General features: G+C 39.3%; 1 protein-coding gene across 4 annotated transcripts in view; it reads right to left on the bottom strand.

Annotated features, from left to right (window-relative positions):
• LOC128684088 (streptococcal hemagglutinin) overlaps window positions 1-23,239 on the bottom strand; it is a 184,911-nt gene that overhangs the window by 103,349 nt on the left and 58,323 nt on the right. For all 4 annotated transcript variants that reach the window (XM_053770225.2, XM_070090845.1, XM_070090852.1 and 1 more), the window contains exon 4: window positions 11,170-11,414. In XM_053770225.2, the coding sequence (XP_053626200.2) occupies window positions 11,170-11,414 (245 nt within the window). The remainder of the gene's footprint in view (window positions 1-11,169; window positions 11,415-23,239) is intronic.

Genomic DNA, 23,239 nt, shown 5'->3' with positions numbered 1-23,239 from the left:
CTTTACCCCCTTTCATTCTACGTAATGCCTCACATACCTCCACCACACTTACATTCTGCTCTTCTTCACTCCTAAAAGATGGTATACCTCCCTGGCCAGTGCATGAAATTACCGCCTCCCTTTCTTCCTCAACATTTAAAAGTTCCTCAAAATATTCTCCCCATCTACCTAATACCTCCCTCTCCCCATCTACTAACTCCCCTACTCTGTTTTTAACTGACAAATCCATACTTTCCCTAGGCTTTCTTAACTTGTTTAACTCACTCCAAAATTTTTTCTTATTTTCATTAAAATTTCTTGACAGTGCCTCTCCCACTCTTTCATCTGCTCTCCTTTTGCACTCTCTCACCACTCTCTTCACCTTTCTTTTACTCTCCATATACTCTGCTCTTCTTATAACACTTCTGCTTTGTAAAAACCTCTCGTAAGCTACCTTTTTCTCTTTTATCACACCCTTTACTTCATCATTCCACCAATCACTCCTCTTTCCTCCTGCCCCCACCCTCCTATAACCACAAACTTCTGCCCCACATTCTAATACTGCATTTTTAAAACTATTCCAACCCTCTTCAACCCCCCCCCCCCACTACTCATCTTTGCACTAGCCCACCTTTCTGCCAATAGTCGCTTATATCTTGCCCGAACTTCCTCCTCCCTTAGTTTATACACTTTCACCTCCCTCTTACTTGTTGTTGCCACCTTCCTCTTTTCCCATCTACCTCTTACTCTAACTGTAGCTACAACTAAATAATGATCCGATATATCAGTTGCCCCTCTATAAACATGTACATCCTGGAGCCTACCCATCAACCTTTTATCCACCAATACATAATCTAACAAACTACTTTCATTACGTGCTACATCATACCTTGTATATTTATTTATCCTCTTTTTCATAAAATATGTATTACTTATTACCAAATTTCTTTCTACACATAGCTCAATTAAAGGCTCCCCATTTACATTTACCCCTGGCACCCCAAATTTACCTACTACTCCCTCCATAACATTTTTACCCACTTTAGCATTGAAATACCCAACTACCATTACTCTCACACTTGATTCAAAATCCCCACGCATTCACTCAACATTTCCCAGAATCTCTCTCTCTCCTCTACACTATATATATATATTTTTTTTATTATCACACCGGCCGATTCCCACCAAGGCAGGGTGGCCCGAAAAAGAAAAACTTTCACCATCATTCACTCCATCACTGTCTTGCCAGAAGGGTGCTTTACACTACAGTTTTTAAACTGCAACATTAACACCCCTCCTTCAGAGTGCAGGCACTGTACTTCCCATCTCCAGGACTCAAGTCCGGCCTGCCGGTTTCCCTGAATCCCTTCATAAATGTTACTTTGCTCACACTCCAACAGCACGTCAAGTATTAAAAACCATTTGTCTCCATTCACTCCTATCAAACACGCTCACGCATGCCTGCTGGAAGTCCAAGCCCCTCGCACACAAAACCTCCTTTACCCCCTCCCTCCAACCCTTCCTAGGCCGACCCCTACCCCGCCTTCCTTCCACTACAGACTGATACACTCTTGAAGTCATTCTGTTTCGCTCCATTCTCTCTACATGTCCGAACCACCTCAACAACCCTTCCTCAGCCCTCTGGACAACAGTTTTGGTAATCCCGCACCTCCTCCTAACTTCCAAACTACGAATTCTCTGCATTATATTCACACCACACATTGCCCTCAGACATGACATCTCCACTGCCTCCAGCCTTCTCCTCGCTGCAACATTCATCACCCACGCTTCACACCCATATAAGAGCGTTGGTAAAACTATACTCTCATACATTCCCCTCTTTGCCTCCAAGGACAAAGTTCTTTGTCTCCACAGACTCCTAAGTGCACCACTCACTCTTTTTCCCTCATCAATTCTATGATTCACCTCATCTTTCATAGACCCATCCGCTGACACGTCCACTCCCAAATATCTGAATACGTTCACCTCCTCCATACTCTCTCCCTCCAATCTGATATTCAATCTTTCATCACCTAATCTTTTTGTTATCCTCATAACCTTACTCTTTCCTGTATTCACCTTTAATTTTCTTCTTTTGCACACCCTACCAAATTCATCCACCAATCTCTGCAACTTCTCTTCAGAATCTCCCAAGAGCACAGTGTCATCAGCAAAGAGCAGCTGTGACAACTCCCACTTTGTGTGTGATTCTTTATCTTTTAACTCCACGCCTCTTGCCAAGACCCTCGCATTTACTTCTCTTACAACCCCATCTATAAATATATTAAACAACCACGGTGACATCACACATCCTTGTCTAAGGCCTACTTTTACTGGGAAAAAATTTCCCTCTTTCCTACATACTCTAACTTGAGCCTCACTATCCTCGTAAAAACTCTTCACTGCTTTCAGTAACCTACCTCCTACACCATACCCTTGCAACATCTGCCACATTGCCCCCCTATCCACCCTGTCATGCGCCTTTTCCACATCCATAAATGCCACAAAGACCTCTTTAGCCTTATCTAAATACTGTTCACTTATATGTTTCACTGTAAACACCTGGTCCACACACCCCCTACCTTTCCTAAAGCCTCCTTGTTCATCTGCTATCCTATTCTCCGTCTTACTCTTAATTCTTTCAATTATAACTCTACCATACACTTTACCAGGTACACTCAACAGACTTATCCCCCTATAATTTTTGCACTCTCTTTTATCCCCTTTGCCTTTATACAAAGGAACTATGCATGCTCTCTGCCAATCCCTAGGTACCTTACCCTCTTCCATACATTTATTAAATAATTGCACCAACCACTCCAAAACTATATCCCCACCTGCTTTTAATATTTCTATCTTTATCCCATCAATCCCGGCTGCCTTACCCCCTTTCATTTTACCTACTGCCTCACGAACTTCCCCCACACTCACAACTGGCTCTTCCTCACTCCTACAAGATGTTATTCCTCCTTGCCCTATACACGAAATCACAGCTTCCCTATCTTCATCAACATTTAACAATTCCTCAAAATATTCCTTCCATCTTCCCAATACCTCTAACTCTCCATTTAATAACTCTCCTCTCCTATTTTTAACTGACAAATCCATTTGTTCTCTAGGCTTTCTTAACTTGTTAAATCTCACTCCAAAACTTTTTCTTATTTTCAACAAAATTTGTTGATAACATCTCACCCACTCTCTCATTTGCTCTCTTTTTACATTGCTTCACCACTCTCTTAACTTCTCTCTTTTTCTCCATATACTCTTCCCTCCTTGCATCACTTCTACTTGCATCACTTCTATATATATATATATATATATATATATGTATATATATATATATATATATATATATATATACAGTGGACCCCCGGTTAACGAACTTTTTTCATTCCAGTAGTATGTTCAGGTGCCAGTACTGACCGAATTTTTTCCCATAAGGAATATTGTGAAGTAGATTAGTCCATTTCAGACCCCCAAACATACACGTACAAACGCACTTACATAAATACACTTACATAATTGGTCGCATTTGGAGGTGATCGTTAAGCGGGGGTCCACTGTATATATATATATATATTAATAAACAAAATACATTTACAGAAAAAAACATAAACATGAATACAATGGCACAATGTATCAAAGATCATGAATTTCCTCCAGCTCCTCCGAGGCTGGACGTGAGCCAAGTATGCAGCAAGCATTTCCCCTCTGGATGGCGACGCTGAGGCGCTGGAACAAGAAAGTGGCTGCCCTTGGGTCCCTGGTGGTGTCGATGAGTCTGGAACCCAATTCTTTAAGGAAACGTGTGGCATTTTTTCCCCATGATCCCAAGGTCTCTGATTCCACTGGGACAAATTGATACTGTTGGCTAATGTCCGTGGACTTGCTGATCTTGTATTCCTCCCTGTGGTCAGCAGCTCCTCCCTGTTGCCCCACACTGTGATGGATATAGGTGTCAGCCAGTGTGGACACACAGGTATAGTCCCATGCTAAGAGCTTGCCATTCTTCCAAGGATAGATGGTGATCCCGTCGGGGCAGTTTGCTGGGTTGTGGGTATTGTTTGCTGCAAGTGATCGTGGCTCCCTCTCGGCAGGGCATCCAGCTGTAGCAAGGGTTCTCTTAATGATGTCGTTGACCTCATTGTGTCTTGCATGCCAGCCCTTGGTTTTGGAACAGTTAAGACCATGTAGACCGTATTGGTCTGCTTGCACTTCGCCGCAAATACACATATATTCTGTGTGAATTGGGGCAGCAAGGTGCAGAGCCACTGCAATATGGAGGGTCTTAGGGTCGAGTCGCATTCCCATTGCCGATATGGGAACTGTTTGGAGGAAGTCCCCGGAGTGAGGTGCACTCACAGCCTGGAGACGGGCAATCTCCCTATCTGATGTTGCAGCCCTGAGCATGTTGGCAAGCACCTTTTCAGCAATTGGGCTATCCCAGCTTGACTGTTTGTGGGCCAGTGCTGCACTAGGGTTTGGTGCTGGAGCAGCAAGAGTCTCCCATTTGGTGATGGCACTGACATAGCTAGGGTCTTCTATTCCTGCTGAGTCACTGAGGGTGTCAGGAAGAATTTGTCTTATCAACTCGTTTGATGCAATGGAAGAGGATAGGAAAGCTGGTAGAGCAATCTGGGAGGATCTGCGTACTCCTAGCCCTCCAAGCCTGACCGGAAGTGAGGCTTGCAACCACTGTCCATCGTCAAGGGAAAGATTCAATACACTCTCTAGCATGGCCTTCAAGAGAGAGTCATATTCCTTGAGTTTTGGACTGCTGAAGGCTGGGGAGCATCTCAGAAAATAGGTAAGTTTTGGGATTGACAGACACCTGGTGAGTAGGTAGAAGGCATCGTGTGTGTCAATGTCTTTCATCCTGCTTTCCATCGTCCGGAGGTCTGAGACTTTTTTTCCTAGGATCAGATCGATGGCATTGAACCCAAGAGGAGCACCGAGGAGAGTGCTATTGGCTGGATCAATGGCTCATGCTCCTGGTAAAACGGCACTAATATTCTGGATCATCTGTTGATTGGTAGAAACTATTTCACATTTGGTGGGGTTTAACCCTTTCAGGGTCTGTCCCGTAGATCTACGGCTTTACGTTCAGGGTCCAAACCGTAGATCTACGCCATGAGCTCAGCTCACTCTGATAAACTGTGAGTGGTACATTTGGGCCTAGATATGAGAGAATACATCTATGTGGTATGTGTGCACCACATAAAACAGATCCTGCAGCACACTGTGTATAATGAGAGAAAAAAACTTAAATCATGATTTTTCAATTAAAACAGCAACTTTGCAGTGTTTTTTCGTATGTTTTTTATAGTTGTATTTGCGATTTCTTGATCTCATTTGATAGAATGGAAGACATATTACAGAAATAGAGATGATTTTGATTGGTTTTAGCACTGGAAATGGCTTGAAACTGAGCTCAAAGTAGCGGAAATGTTAAATTTTTGCCGATATTCAAGAGTAAACAAACGACCTCACACGTCTAATACACGTCAGCTGGTGGGTCTAATATACATTCACAAATATGGTGATGATATTTATACAATTATTACAGTATTGCATAACAGTAAATCTTCTATTTTTTGGTGTGAATAAAAATTCATTATGTGAATAAAAAATCAAAATGGAATTTATTTGTAAAGCCTCAAAACATAACTAATGAACAGAGGAAATGTTAGTTTAGTGCCAGGAATGCCTACATTGTTTATTCTGGACCCTATTTTGAAATTGGAATATTTTGAACTTTGTGTTAAATTGGCCAAATTAACAATTTCCGATCACTTTATTTTGTAGTTGAAACAGTTGACTTGGCGATTTCTTGTGCTCAATCGATAGAATAGAAGTAATACTAGTGAAATAGCTAAGAATTTGGTTGATTGGAATAATGTAATTGGCCTAAAATGGGAGTCAAAGTCGGCAAAATCGCCGATTCGTAAATGTCGCTGACACATCAAAATTCGCGAGAGCATAATTTCGTCAATTTTCCACCAAATTTCGTACTTTTTGTTTTATTACCTTCACAAAAAGATTCTTTACGATTTCAAAAGAAAAAATAACAATTTTTTTTTTTTGAAAATTCTTGGACACTGGTGCGTGACTCCAGATTTGGGCCTTGGACCCTGAAAGGGTTAAAGAAAGGCCCAGGCTTTCTCCCATGTCTTTAATTTTACTGATGTCCTCCAAGAGAGATTCTGTTGTGCCAGCTAGGGTACCGTCGTCCAGGAACCAGATATTGAGCTCGCTGGAGAGTGCCTCCGTGACACATATATATACATATATATGTATATAAATATATATATATATATATATATATATATATATATATATATATATATATATATATATATATATATATATATATATATATAAATATATATATACATATATTATTATTATCACACTGGCCGATTCCCACCATGGCAGGGTGGCCCGAAAAAGAAAAACTTTCACCATCATTCACTCCATCACTGTCTTGCCAGAAGGGTGCTTTACACTACAGTTTTTAAACTGCAACATAAACACCCCTCCTTCAGAGTGCAGGCACTGTACTTCCCATCTCCAGGACTCAAGTCCGGCCTGCCGGTTTCCCTGAACCCCTTCATAAATGTTACTTTGCTCACACTCCAACAGCACGTCAAGTATTAAAAACCATTTGTCTCCATTTACTCCTATCAAACACGCTCACGCATGCCTGCTGGAAGTCCAAGCCCCTCGCACACAAAACCTCCTTTACCCCCTCCCTCCAACCTTTCCTAGGCCGACCCCTACCCCGCCTTCCTTCCACTACAGACTGATACATTCTCTCCACATGTCCGAACCACCTCAACAACCCTTCCTCAGCCCTCTGGACAACAGTTTTGGTAATCCCGCACCTCCTTCTAACTTTCAAACTACGAATTCTCTGCATTATATTCACACCACACATTGCTCTCAGACATGACATCTCCACTGCCTCCAGCCTTCTCCTCGCTGCAACATTCATCACCCATGCTTCACACCCATATAAGAGCGTTGGTAAAACTATACTCTCATACATTCCCCTCTTTGCCTCCAAGGACAATATTCTTTGTCTCCACAGACTCCTAAGTGCACCATTCACCCTTTTCCCCTCATCAATTCTATGATTCACCTCATCTTTCATAGACCCATCCGCTGACACGTCCACTCCCAAATATCTGAATACGTTCACCTCCTCCATACTCTCTCCCTCCAATCTGATATCCAATCTTTCATCACGTAATCTTTTTGTTATCCTCATAACCTTACTCTTTCCTGTATTCACTTTCAATTTTCTTCTTTTGCACACCCTACCAAATTCATCCACCAATCTCTGCAAGTTCTCTTCAGAATCTCCCAAGAGCACAGTGTCATCAGCAAAGAGCAACTGTGACAACTTCCACTTTATGTGTGATTCTTTATCTTTTAACTCCACGCCTTTTGCCAAGACCCTCGCATTTACTTCTCTTACAACCCCATCTATAAATATATTAAACAACCACAGTGACATCACACATCCCTGTCTAAGGCCCACTTTTACTGGGAAATAATTTCCCTCTTTCCTACATACTCTAACTTGAGCCTCACTATCCTCGTAAAAACTCTTCACTGCTTTCAGTAACCTACCTCCTACACCATACACCTGCAACATCTGCCACATTGCCCCCCTATCCACCCTGTCATACGCCTTTTCCAAATCCATAAATGCCACAAAGACCTCTTTAGCCTTATCTAAATACTGTTCACTTATATGTTTCACTGTAAACACCTGGTCCACACACCCCCTACCTTTCCTAAAGCCTCCTTGTTCATCTGCTATCCTATTCTCTGTCTTACTCTTAATTCTTTCAATAATAACTCTACCATACACTTTACCAGGTATACTCAGCAGACTTATCCCCCTATAATTCTTGCACTCTCTTTTATCCCCTTTGCCTTTATACAAAGGAACTATGCATGCTCTCTGCCAATCCCTAGGTACCTTACCCTCTTCCATACATTTATTAAATAATTGCACCAACCACTCCAAAACTATATCCCCACCTGCTTTTAATATTTCTATCTTTATCCCATCAATCCCGGCTGCCTTACCCCCTTTCATTTTACCTACTGCCTCACGAACTTCCCCCACCCTCACAACTGGCTCTTCCTCACTCCTACAAGATGTCGTTCCTCCTTGCCCTATACACGAAATCACAGCTTCCCTATCTTCATCAACATCTAACAATTCCTCAAAATATTCCCTCCATCTTCCCAATACCTCTAACTCTCCATTTAATAACTCTCCTCTCCTATTTTTAACTGTTAAATCCATTTGTTCTCTAGGCTTTCTTAACTTGTTAATCTCACTCCAAAACTTTTTCTTATTTTCAACAAAACTTGTTGATAACATCTCACCCACTCTCTCATTTGCTCTCTTTTTACATTGCTTCACCACTCTCTTAACCTCTCTCTTTTTCTCCATATACTCTTCCCTCCTTGCATCACTTCTACTTTGTAAAAACTTCTCATATGGTAACTTTTTCTCCCTTACTACTCTCTTCACATCATCATTCCACCAATCGCTCCTCTTCCCTCCCGCACCCACTTTCCTGTAACCACAAACTTCTGCTGAACACTCTAACACTACATTTTTAAACCTACCCCATTCCTCTTCGACCCCATTGCCTATGCTCTCATTAGCCCATCTATCCTCCAATAGCTGTTTGTATCTTACCCTAACTGCCTCCTCTTTTAGTTTATAAACCTTCACCTCTCTCTTCCCTGATGCTTCTATTCTCCTTGTATCCCATCTACCTTTTACTCTCAGTGTAGCTACAACTAGAAAGTGATCTGATATATCTGTGGCCCCTCTATAAACATGTACATCCTGAAGTCTACTCAACAGTCTTTTATCTACCAATACATAATCCAACAAACTACTGTCATTTCGCCCTACATCATATCTTGTATACTTATTTATCCTCTTTTTCTTAAAATATGTATTACCTATAACTAAACCCCTTTCTATACAAAGTTCAATCAAAGGTCTCCCATTATCATTTACACCTGGTACCCCAAACTTACCTACCACACCCTCTCTAAAAGTTTCTCCTACTTTAGCATTCAGGTCCCCTACCACAATTACTCTCTCACTTGGTTCAAAGGCTCCTATACATTCACTTAACATCTCCCAAAATCTCTCTCTCTCCTCTGCATTCCTCTCTTCTCCAGGTGCATACACGCTTATTATGACCCACTTCTCGCATCCAACCTTTACTTTAATCCACATAATTCTTGAATTTACACATTCATATTCTCTTTTCTCCTTCCATAACTGATCATTCAACATTACTGCTACCCCTTCCTTTGCTCTAACTCTCTCAGATACTCCAGATTTAATCCCATTTATTTCCCCCCACCGAAACTCCCCTACCCCCTTCAGCTTTGTTTCGCTTAGGGCCAGGACATCCAACTTCTTTTCATTCATAACATCAGCAATCATCTGTTTCTTGTCATCCGCACTACATCCACGCACATTTAAGCATCCCAGTTTTATAAAGTTTTTCTTCTTCTCTTTTTTAGTAAATGTCTACAGGAGAAGGGGTTACTAGCCCATTGCTCCCGGCATTTTAGTCGCCTCATACAACACGCATGGCTTACGGAGGAAAGATTCTTTTCCACTTCCCCATGGACAATAGAAGAAATAAAGAGGAACAAGAGCTATTTAGAAAAAGGAGAAAAACCTAGATGTATGTATATATATATGCATGTGCGTGTCTGTGAAGTGTGACCAAAGTGTAAGTAGGAGTAGCAAGATATTCCTGTTATCTAGCGTGTTTATGAGACAGAAAAAGAAACAGAAAAAGAAAAAGAAACAGAAAAAAGGATACCAGCAGTCCTACCATCATGTAAAACAATTACAGGCTTTCGTTTTACACTCACTTGGCATGAGGGTAGTACCTCCCTGGGCAGTTGCTGTCTACCAACCTACTACCTATATATATATATAGTTTTTTTTTTTTCAACAAGTTGGTCGTCTCCCACCGAGGCAGGGTGACCCCAAAAAAAGAAAGAAAATCCCCAAAAAGAAAATACTTTCAGCATCATTCATATATATATATATATATATATATATATATATATATATATATATATATATATATATATATATATATATATATATATATATATATATATATATATATATATATATATATATATATATATATATATATATATATATATATATATATATATATATATATATATATATATATATATATATATATATATATATATATATATATATATATATATATATATATATATATATATATATATATATATATATATATATATATATATATATATATATATATATATATATATATATATATATATATATATATATATATATATATATATATATATATATATCCATATATCCTAGGTAGTAGGTTGGTAGACAGCAACTGCCCAGGGAGGTACTACCCTCCTGCCAAGTGAGTGTAAAACGAAAGCCTGTAATTGTTTTACATGATGGTAGGACTGCTGGTATCCTTTTTTCTGTTTCATAAACATGCAAGATTTCAGGTACTTCTTGCTACTTCTACTTACACTTAGGTCACACTACACATACATGTACAAGCATATATATACATACCCATCTGGGTTTTCTTCTATTTTCTTTCTAGTTCTTGTTCTTGTCTATTTCCTCTTATCTCTATGGGAAAGTGGAATAGAATTCTTCCTCCGTAAGCCATGCATGTCATAAGAGGCGACTAAAATGCTGGGAGCAATGGGCTAGTAACCCCTTCTCCTGTATACGTATATTACTAAATTTAAAAGGCAAAACTTTCGTTTTTCCTTTTGGGCCACCCCACCTCAGTGGGATATGTCTGGTGCGTTGAAAGAAGAAGATATATACATGTATATATATATATGCATGTATATGCATGTGTAGTGTGACCTAAGTGTAAGTAGAAGTAACAAAACGTACCTGAAATCTTGCATGTTTATAAGACAGAAAAGACACCAGCAATCCTACCATCACGTAAAACAATTACAGGCTTCTGTATTACACTCACTTGGCAGGAGGGTAGTACCTCCCTGGGTGGCTGCTGTCTGCTAACCTACTACCTAGACTTTAAAATATATATCTAAGTTATAATCTGCCTCAGAAAAGAAAATTAATCTTACTTTCTTGGGTGCTGAAGAGCTGCTGTTTCCAAAGTGGTTGATGTTGGCTTCAGATATGATGTTAATCACACTGTTCTGTTGCAGGTTTGACAACTCTGCAATATGTTTTGCACTCTCACTGTTATTACCAGACGCTATAGTGTTGAACACAGGTATTTCTCGAGCTAAGCTGAGAGAGACATCGTGGGAGGGATCTCTTGACACATTCAGCATCACAGAGGAAGGTTGCTTCATCTTCAATAGATCTGAAATTTCAGTTCTTATATTAGGTGAGATGTGGATCAAGAGAGTTTTTGGAATTACTATAAAAAAAATTATTCCCCTTTTTAATATTTTACATTTTTTTTTTCAGCAAACCAGTCATATCCCACCAACGCAGGGTGACCCAAAAAGAAAAACGAAAAATTTTCTTTTTAAATTTAGCAATTTATACAGGAGAAGGGGTTACTAGCCCCGTGCTCCTGGCATTTTAGTCACCTGTTACAACACACATGAATTACAGAAGAATCTTTATCCACTTCTGCATGGAGATACAAAATCTCACCTGTTATCTCTACCTGTTGCTGATTCCAGTCTCAGACCTGATTGATAGCCTGATCAATCAAGCTGTTGGTGCTATCAACATGCAGTGGAATGCAGGCACCACAGCCTGGCTGATCAGGAAATGACTTGAGGAATTAATCAATTTAACACTCAATCCTCAATATGAATGCTATAAAACGAGTGATAAATAGCTCAATAGTGTAGGGCTCCTGAAAATTATCATACATATATCAAATGATCAGCACTCAGAACATATTTTCCCATAAAAACCTGAATAATAATGGAACAGAGTTCCCGAGCCATAATATTTCATATCAAATTTTAGTCTTTTCTTCCAAAGAACATTTGCCCAATATTTAATATTCAGTATTGTTTTTACTTACAAATAGTATTAAAAATTGGTTATATAATGTATACATATTAACTCTTTGAGTGGCTGTCATAGAATTTAGTCATTGAGGCCAGGGGTCCATCACGGAGCTCTACGTCATAAGCTTAGCTCACTCAGATAAGCTGAGGAGTAAATTTAGGCCTATAAATGAGAGTGGATCTGTGGTGAGTGTGCACAGTATAAAAAAAATCCTGCCCCATGTGGAGCATCATGGGAAAATCAGAACTCCAACCTTGTGTTTGTTTTGAAATGACTGACTTTCAGATGTTTTCAGGATGTTTTTTATGATTTTATTGGCTCCTTGGTATCATTTGATAGAATAGAAGATACACTACTGAAAGAGAAATGATTCTGGTTGGTTTAAGGACTGGAAGTAACTTGAAATTGAGCTCAAAGTAGCAGAAATATTTAATTTTTGCCAAATTTCCTGAGGATGGGTAAGGCCCCCTTCAACCCCCTGGTCTGTTTTATGGGTTTTAACCCTTTGACTGTTGCAACCCTAAATCCTGAGGTGTCTCCTGGTGTCACAAAATATTTGAAAAAAAAAAAAAAAAATTCTTATGAAATGACAGAGAATCTTTTCCCAATGGTAGTAACACCAAAAGTATGAAATCTGATGGAAAACTTACAAAATTACGCTCTAACGAAGTTAGCAACCTCGGCAATATTTACGAATCGGTGATTTCGCCCACTTTGAGCCCTATTTTTGGCTAATTCCATTGTCCCAGTCGACCAAATTCAAAGCTATTTCTTGAGGACTCCATTTGTTCTATCGACTGAGTACAAGAAACGGCCCATTTACTGATTTCAACTACCCAATAAAGTGGTGAGAAATTGGCAATTTGGCCAATTTCACGCAAATTAAAAAAATATGCCATTTCAAAACAGGGTCCGGAATGAACAATGCAGACATTCCTGACTCTAAAATAACATTTTCTTTGTTCATCAGTCACATCTCCAGGCCCCTCTGATATTACTCTTGCTTTCTATTTTGAATTTTTATTCAAACAAAAAACAGAAGATTTACTGTTATGCAGACTACTGCAATAATATAATAATTGTATAAATAATGTCAACCCATTCATGACTGCATATTAGAATGGCTAGTTGGACATTTATTGCACAATGGCATCACTTGTTTACTCTTGAACATCAGCAAAAATCAAACATTTCCCCTATTTTGAGCTCTATTTCAAGATCCTTTACATAGTAAAACCAATCAAAATCACCTCCATTTCTTTAATATGTTTTCCATTCTGTCAAATGTGACTATGAAAACGAGAATATAACCATAAAACCTATATGAAAATACACCTCAAAGTCAGCGTTTTAATCCAAAAACACTGTCGGAGTTTTTTTTTTCTCATTATGCACTGCTTGATGCAGGATTTTTTATACTGTGCACACTGACCACACAGACCCATTCTCTCACATGTGGGCCTACTAGCTTTCTCCCGCTTGATTTGAAGCCGCTAGAATTTCTGAGTATATATATGTCAAACACATTGGCTCGTAAGACGTATATATATGACAGAAACAGTCAAAGGGCTAATAGGTCTGATTCAATTAATAGGACACCATAAACCATGATAAATCATTCCTGGTTATATTTTATTATCTAAGAAATAGAATAAATCTTTCTTTTCTGTGAATAAGTTTCAAAATGGAAGGCAAGAGTAATGTAGGAGAGGCCTGGGAACATGATTAACAAACAGAAGAAATGTTTTAGTGCCAGGAATGTCTACATTATTTTGAAGAATTTTTAAATTGAATTTTTTTTTTTTTTTTGTGCAAGATTGGCCAAATTACTGACTTTAGTAACTTTATAGGGTAGGTCTAATAGCTGAATGGGCAGTACTTAACCCTTTGACTGTCGCGGCCGTATATATACGTCTTACGAGGTACTGTGTTTGACGTATATATACTCATAAATTAACAATGGTTATAAATGACCATAATTTTTTAAGGGGTGGACCGGTAAGCCAGAGGAAGGCCTCGGTCAGATGACCAAAATCTCCAAAGGCGGGTCTTCATCTGACTAAGACCTGCATCAGGAAACATTTGTCCTGTTTCCTGACGAACCTTATCTAACCTAACCTAACTCATAATTCTAGCGGCTTCAAATCAAGAAGGAGAAAGCTGGTAGGCCCACATGTGAGTGAATGGGTCTGTGTGGTCAGTGTGCACCACATAAAAAAAATCCTGGAGCACACAGTGCATAATGAGAAAAAAAAAACTCCGACTGTTTTTTAATTAAAATACCGACTTTGTGGTCTATTTTCGTATAGTATTTATGGTTGTATTCTCGTTTTCTTGGTCTCCTTTAATAGAATGGGAAACATATTATAGAAAAAGATATGTTTTTGATAGATTTTACTATAAAAAGAACCTGGAAATGGAGCTCAACGTAGGGGAAATGTTTGATTTTTGCTGATGTTCAAAAGTAAACAAATGACATCATTGTCCAATAAATGTCCAACTAGCCATTCTAATATGCAGTCATGAATGGGTTGATGTTATTTATACAGTTATTACAGTATTGTAGTCTGAATAATAGTAAATCTTCTATTTTTTGTTTGAATAAAAATTCAAAATAGAAAGCAAGAGTAATATCAGAGGGGCCTGGAGACATGACTGATGAACAAAGAAAATGTTATTTAAGAGCCAGGAATGTCTGCATTGCTCATTCTGGACCTTATTTTGAAATTGTCATATTTTTTAATTATTGTGAAATTGGCCAAATTGCAAATTTCTGACCATGTTTTTGGGTAGTTGAAATTGGTAAATGGGCAGTTTCTTGTACTCAATCGATAGAAAAAATGGAGTTCTAAAGAAATAGCTATGGGTTTGGTCGACTGGAACAATGGAATTAGCCGAAAATAGGGCTCAAATTGGGCGAAATCGCCGATTTGTAAATATCGCCAAGGTCTCTAATTTCGCGAGAGCGTAATTCCGTCAGTTTTCCATCAAATTTCGTTTTTTTGGTGTCATTACAATCGGGAAAAGATTCTCTATCATTTCATAAGAAAAAATAATTTTTTTTTTTTTTAAATTTTGCGACACCAGGAGACACCTCAGGATTGGGGGTTGCGACAGTCAAGGGGTTAATCAACAGAATAGAGGGCATACTAGCAAAATAGCTAAGAATCTGGTAGACTGGCACAATGGAATTGGCTAAAAAACAATAATAAAATAAAGGGGATGTAAACAATGTGCTCAAAGTATCTAACCAAGACAGGACTCACAGGAAGGATATAGGAAAGCACTGGTTTGGTAATAGAGTTGTGGATTAGTAGAACAAACTCCCAAGTAGCATCAATGAAGCTAAAACATTGTGTAGTTTTAAAAATATGTTAGACAAATACATGAGTGGGTGTGGATGGGTGTGAGTTGGACCTGCTGGCTTGGGCCAGCAGGTCCTTATTAAGTGACTGTGACTCTGACCTGACTTAGGCCAATAATAATAATAATAATAATAATAATAATAATAATAATAATAATAATAATAATAATAATAATAATAATAATAATAATAATAATAATAATAATGGCTTTGAAGCCCGAGTCCAAGCCGTAATTCTACACCATGAGCTCAGCTCACTCATATAAGCTATGAGTGGTTAATTTCGGCCTAGATATGAGAAAATGCATCTACGTGATAATTGTGCACCATATAAAACAAATTCTTCAGCATGCGGTGCATAATGAGAAAAAGAAATCTGAGATCATCTTTTTGGATTAACCCCTTGACTGTCACAACCCCCAATCCTGAGATGTCTCCTGGTGACACAAAATTTAAAAAAAAAAAAATATTTTTTTCTGATGAAATGATAGAGAATCTTTTTCCGATTGTAATGACACCAAAAAATCAAAATTTGATGGAAAACTGGCGGAATTACGCTCTTGCAAAGTTAGCGACCTCGGCAATATTTACAAGTAGGCGATTTCGCCCAGTTTGAGCCCTATTTTCAGCTAATTCCATTGTTCCAGTCGACCAAACCCATAGCTATTTCTTTAGAACTCCATTTCTTCTATCGTTGAGTACAAGAAACTCCCCATTTACTGATTTCAACTACCCAATAATGTGGTCAGAAATTTGCTATTTGGCCAATTTCACGAAAATTAAAAAATATGACAATTTCAAAATAAGGTCCAGAATGAACAATGCAGACATTCCTGGCTCTAAAATAACATTTTCTTTGTTCATCAGTCGCGTCTCCAGGCCCCTCTGATATTACTCTTGCTTTCTACTTTGAATTTGTATTCAAACAAAAAATAGAAGATTTACTGTTATGCAGACTACTGTAATATTGTAATAATTGTACAAATAATGTCAACCCATTAAAGGAACTAATAACAAACAGACAAATGAATAAGCACCACCTTCTCTTAGCTGGAGACTTCAACATCAACCTTGGCCTACTAGATGATCAGCCTGTAACTGATTTCATCAACAATATGAACAACACACTTCTCATACCAACAATAACTAAACCAACCAGGCTCACTGAAACAAGTGCAACCATAATAGACCACATATGGACCAATATACTAGCCCCCCTTAAATCAGGGATAATCACAGATAGCACTACAGACCACTACCCTACCTTCCTCTTGACAAACATTAGTAAACCACCACTTGAATACAACAAAGTTTCATTTAGACTCCATGATGAGGCCTCAATAAGGAAGTTCACAGCTGACCTAGAGACTGTTGACTGGGCTACAGAATTCTCCAAGGCCAATGGTATTGATGACTGGACAGACATTTTTCTTAACAAATTACTTAGACTATACAAGAAACATTGTCCTATAAAAACGAAACAGATCACAAACAAACGGCTTGGTTGCCCATGGCTAACCAGCACCATTCTGAAATCCATTGATAAGAAACACCAATATGAAAAGCAATATAGACAGGGCCTAATACACAAAGATATTCTTAAACACTATTCATCAGTTCTCACCAAAGTAATAAAGAAAGCCAAACAACTATACTACTCCAGTAGATTCACTGACACAAGAGGAGACATAAAAAAGACCTGGAAAACACTCTCTCAGATACTAGGGACCCACAAACTAAAAAAAAAAAGAATATTGTCCTAACTAAACCTAATGAAACACCACTGCATCCCACTGATACAGCTAACAAGATAAACGACTTCTTCTCAACCATAGGTTCTAATCTCTCCAATAAAATCCCACGTACCAATGCCCATGCCGGGGACTACCTAGATGGGAATTTCCCAAATTCCTTCCATCTTGCTCCAACTGAGCCCACGGAAGTCACCGAGATTATAAAGTCACTTAAAAATAACTCAGGGAATCTGTCTCATGTCCCACCATTATTGTACAAGAGAGCGGCCCATGTCCTCTCGCATGCTATCTCATTACTTTTTAACAAGTCACTAGAAACTAGCACCTTCCCGAAACTACTCAAGACGGCAAGGGTTAAACCAATACATAAAGGTGGTGACCCTACAGATTTAAACAACTATAGGCCAATATCAAACTTACCATTGCTATCCAAAATCTTTGAGAAACTTGTGCACAGGAGACTATATTCATTTATAATGGCACAAAACATACTCAACCCATGCCAATTTGGATTCAGGAAAAATAAAAGCACTAACGATGCAATCATAAAAATGCTAGATCTGCTTTACACAGCATTGGAAAATAAGGAATATCCACTAGGAATTTTTATTGACCTAAGAAAAGCTTTTGACACAGTAGACCACGGCATCCTACTCCACAAACTTGACCATTATGGTATAAGAGGCCATGCGCTTGCATATTTCAAATCTTACCTTACTAATAGGTATCAGTATGTCACCATTAAAGACACAGCATCAACAACACAGCCACTTGATACTGGAGTTCTGCAGGGAAGTGTCCTTGGTCCCCTGCTCTTCCTCATATACATCAATGATCTCCCAAATGTATCTCAACACCTGAACCCCATTCTCTTTGCTGATGACACGACTTATGTCATCTCTCACCCTAATCTTGCCACCCTCAACACCATTGTTAATGAGGAGCTGATCAAAATATCGACTTGGATGACAGCCAATAAACTTACGCTTAACACTGACAAAACCTACTACATTATGTTTGGTAGCAGAGCAGGAGATGCGCAAATTAACATTAAGATCGACAACACTCTAATTGCCACTCATAATGAGGGCAAATTCCTAGGCCTATACCTCGACAACAACCTGAACTTCAGCACCCATATCCAACACATAACCAAAAAAGTATCCAAAACGGTTGGGATCCTCTCCAATATACGATACTATGTGCCGCAAACTGCCCTTCTCACACTATACCATTCACTTACATATCCATACCTCACCTATGCTATCTGTGCTTGGGGCTCAACTGCAGCAACACACCTAAAGCCAATAATAACCCAACAAAAAGCCGCAGTAAGAATAATCACTAAATCCCATCCCTGGCAACACACCCCCCCACTCTTCATAGATCTAAACTTACTCCCTGTTCAGTACATCCACACTTACTACTGTGCAATCTACATCTACAGGACCTTAAATTCCAATATTAACCTTGACCTAAAACGCTTTCTTGATAGTTGTGACAGAACCCACAGGCACAACACCAGACACAAACATCTCTATGACATTCCCCGTGTCCGACTAAACCTTTACAAAAATTCAATGTATGTCAAAGGCCCTAAAATCTGGAACACCCTACCTGAAAATTCTAAAACTGCAGACACATTCATCACCTTCAAAACTACCATCAGAAAACATCTTATCTCCCTGATACACCCTGTCAACTAATTACACGAATACCGAATACCACCTGGTGATTAACACTTACACTCACTCACCCATTTGACCATAAGCAGAAATATCAATCTCAATCTCAAAATAATGAATCTTAACTAGTCATAAGTTGGCCTGTGATACTCCAATACTGAAACTATGTATAATGCCAAAACAAAAGCATTCACATTGCTAAACTCACAAACTAGTATTTAGTCACTAAGCCATAATACCAACTTACCTCATAATTTTCTAATATTTTAAACTTAAGATTTAATTTAAGTCTGCCCGAAATGCCTAGCCATGCTAGGTGTTCTGGTGGTACACTCTGTAATTATTATTTTACTACATGTAAACCACACAATAACCAAATTCTGTAAACTCAGCATTGTAATCCTTATAGAGAATAAACTTTGAATTGAATTTGAATTGAATTGAATTGAACCCATTCATGACTGCATATTAGAATGGCTAGTTGGACATTTATTGGACAATAACATCATTTGTTTAAATAACAAAAAAGGCACAATACCGTGACTGGAACGATACACAAATAACCCGCACATAAAAGAGAGAAGCTTACGACGACGTTTCGGTCTGACTTGGACCATTGACAAAGTCACACTAACCAGAAGTGGAGCAGGATGGCTATATATAGGCAGGAAGAGGTGGTGGTAGTAGTAGTAGTACAAGAATGGTATATAATACCGACAAGATGAAATTAAGACACATGCGCAACACCCGGGCATCCCCATCGTAGACGTTTCGCCATACAGCCAGCCACTGGATGGCGAAACGTCCACAACAAAGACAACCAGACGCTGCACATGTGTCTTAATTTCATCAGTAGTTGTAGTAGTAGTAGAAGAGGTAGTAGTAGTGGTAGTGGTAGAAGTGGGAAATAAGGAGGACGAGCCAGTCAAATACAAAGGAAGGGGAGCACTGCAGGAGAGCTAGGTGCCCACTGAGGGAGAGCAAGTGCACAGAGGTGCGTGAAAAGGGAAGTGGTGAAATAAATGAAGAAGGAACAGAAACACGAGACAGAAGAGAGAAAGACAACCCAGAGGAGAAAAGGAAAGAGGAAAGGGGAAGAGGGAGAAGAAAAAGAAAAAGAAAAAATGAGGAGTCAGGTTAAGTCATGGGTGTTCTGAAGTTTGGAGCGTTTTACAATGTAGTGGGAGAGGAAGGCATCTACAGAGACAAAGCCAGGGCTAAGGTTCATACAAGGAAAGTTGTGTATTAGAGAGGATTCAACTAGACGGCGACTGTTCGAGTTGGAAGTAGGGAAGACAGTTTTAGCAGAAGACCAGTCAATAGGATGGCTATGATCTCTGACGTGACAGAAAAGAGCATTGTTAGTGTCGGCAAGCCTAACACAATTTTTGTGCTCCCTAAGTCTGTCAGAAAGAGATGGACCAGTTTCTCCGAAGTATTGAAGAGGACAGGAGGAGCAAGAAATAGAGTAGACACCAGGAACATCTGTAGAGGGAGGAGAGGTATGAACGAGATTAGTGCGAAGAGTGTTAGTCTGGCGGAAGGTAAGCTTGATGTCTAAGGGACGGAGAGAATTGTTGAGATTAGAAAGACCGGAAATGTAGGGAAGGCAGAGGATAGAAGAGTTCCCAGGAGTAGAAAGTTTGGGAGAGAAGAAATTGCGTTTGGCACGTGAGAGGGCAGAGTCTATGAAATGGGAAGGGTAGCCAAGATGGGAAAACGAATTATGAAGAGTGGAAATTTCTGCTGGAAGGAACTGAGGATCACAGATGCGGAAAGCACGGAGAAAGAGGGAGATAAGAACACTTTTCTTGACAGGGGAAGCATGATAGGAAAAGTAGTGAATGTACATGCCACTGTGCATAGGTTTTCGGTAAACGGAAAAGGAAAAACCTGTATCTGAGCAGTGGACATGGACATCAAGGAAAGGAAGCAAGGAATTAGATTCCCATTCAGCTTTAAACTTAATTGAAGGGGCAAGATTATTAAGAGCTTCAAGAAAAGGTTGGAAGAGACTGGAGTCATGAGGCCACAGAGCAAAGATGTCATCCACATAGCGGAGCCAGAGTGAAGGTTGCACATCGAGGGTAGGAAGAAGAACAGTCTCGAAGTATTCCATGTAAAGATTAGCAAGGACAGGAGAGAGAGGAGAGCCCATAGCGACACCGAAGGTTTGAGAATAATATTTCCCTTGGAAGGAAAAGGAGTTAGAGTCCACACAGAGGCAGATAAGATCAAGAAAGACATCAGTAGGTATAGGGAGATGAAGAAACCCTTCATCTCCCTTCCCTTCCTTCTCTAAGGAAATCAAGGACATCATCAAGAGGGACATTGGTGAAGAGGGACTCAACGTCAAGACTAAGCATCTTACAGGTTGGGAGAGAGCGAACCCGTTCAATGAAGTCTTGAGAGTAATGGAGGTGAGCAGGAGAAAAAGTACCAAGAAAGGGAGTGAGGGTTTTGGCCAGCCAAGAAGCAAGAGAATAAGAGACAGAACCTCTAGAGGATATGATAGGACGAAGAGGAATGTCAGGTTTATGAGTTTTGGGAAGGCCATAGAAATAGGGAAGAGAGGGACAGATGACACGAAACCGTTGAACAAGGTCAAAGTCAGGAGGACAGAGGTCGGAGAGAGTCCTTAGTTTTTTGTTGAAAGTTCTCTTGATGCAATCAAGAGGGTTGGAAACGAGAGGAGTGTAGGTACGTGAGTCAGAGAGCAAGACATCAGCTTTACGGAGGTAATCCTCGCAATCAAGGATAACTACCGAATTACCTTTGTCAGAAGATAGTATGACAATGTTAGTGTTGGATTTAATTAACCCTTTGAGGGTTTTGGTCGTACTAGTACGTCTTACGCGTAGGGGTTTTTGACGTACTGGTACGCATAAATTCTAGCGGCCTCAAATCTAGTGGGAGAAAGCTGGTAGGCCTTCATATGAAAGAATGAGTCTATGTGGTCAGTGTGCACAGTCTAAAAAAAATCCTGCAGCACACAGTGCATAATGAGAAAAAAAAAACTTTGACCATTTTTTGGGAATAAATCAGCGACTTTGCAGTGTATTTTCGTATGGTATTTATTGTTGTATTCTAGTTTTCTTGGTCTCATTTTATAGAATGGAAGACATATTACAGAAATTGAGATGATTTTGACTGGTTTTACAATGAAAGGTGCCTTGAAATTGAGCTCAAAGTAGCAGAAATGTTCAATTTTTACCAAACTCCAAAAGTAAACAAATCGTGCCAAGCGTGCAATACACGTCAACTGGTGAGTCTAATATTCTTTCACAAGTGCAACAATAATATTTATACCATTTTTTACACTAATGCAGTAGTCTGCATAACAGTAAATCTTATATTTTTTGTGAGAATAAAAATTCAAAGTGGAAAGCAAAAGAATATAAGAGGGGCCTTGAAACGTGACTAATGACTAGAGGAAATGTCATTTTAGTGCCAGGAATGTCTTTCTTGTTTATTCTGGACCCTATTCGGAAATTGGCATCTTTTGAAATTTGTGTGAAATTGGCAAAATTGCTAAATTCTGACCACTGTACTGGATAGTTGAATTTCATAAATGGGTGGTTTCTTGCACCCATTCGATAGAAAAAATGGAGTTCTAGCGAAATATTCATGTTTTTTGTCGACTAGTACAGTGAAATTGGCCGAAAATGGGGCTCAAAGTGGGCAAAATCGCCGATGCGTAAACATCGCCGAGACCGCTAACTTTGCGAGAGCATAATTCCGTAAGTTTTCTATCAAATTTCAAACTTTTGGTGTCTTTATGATCGGGAAAAGATTCTCTATCTTTTCATAAGAGAAAATATTTTTTTTTTTTTTTTAAATTTGGCCGACCCTGAGAACGAGTTTCGGAGAGGGCCTGTCGACCCTCAAAGGGTTAAGAGAAGAAAGAGCAAGTTGGTAACGGCGTGGAAGGTGGTGATTCTTAGAAAACAGACTAACAAGAGCAGGAAGGAGAGCGCCACGAAAAGTGGACAAGTCAGGAAGATTACGGGAGCGAGATTGACGAAAGGAATCAAAAGAGCTAATCAGGGAAATACCAGCGCGAGGAGCAGGCGAAGTGGCAAAGGAAAGGCCAAAACCAAGAAGTTCAAGCTCATACTGAGAGAGTGAGACAGAAGACAGGTTAGTAACACAGTCAGTGAGGGAGAATTTAGACCAAGGGCTAGCTGAGATGAGAGGTTGAAGTTTATTCTGTAGTTTGGAAGAATGAATTTGTGTATTCAGGAGAGCAGCGTCAAAGGCAATGGTAGAGAGAAGGTTACAGAGATCCTGTGGTAGAGCCGCAAAGAGAGCACGTTGACGTTGACGGAAAGTAAAGAAGGCATCTTCAACCTGT

Source organism: Cherax quadricarinatus, chromosome 3, assembly GCF_038502225.1.
Source record: "Cherax quadricarinatus isolate ZL_2023a chromosome 3, ASM3850222v1, whole genome shotgun sequence".
Classification (NCBI taxonomy): Eukaryota; Metazoa; Arthropoda; class Malacostraca; order Decapoda; family Parastacidae; genus Cherax; species Cherax quadricarinatus.
The sequence above is the reverse complement of the archived record's forward strand: the minus strand, read 5'-3'. Positions and strand labels throughout refer to the sequence as shown.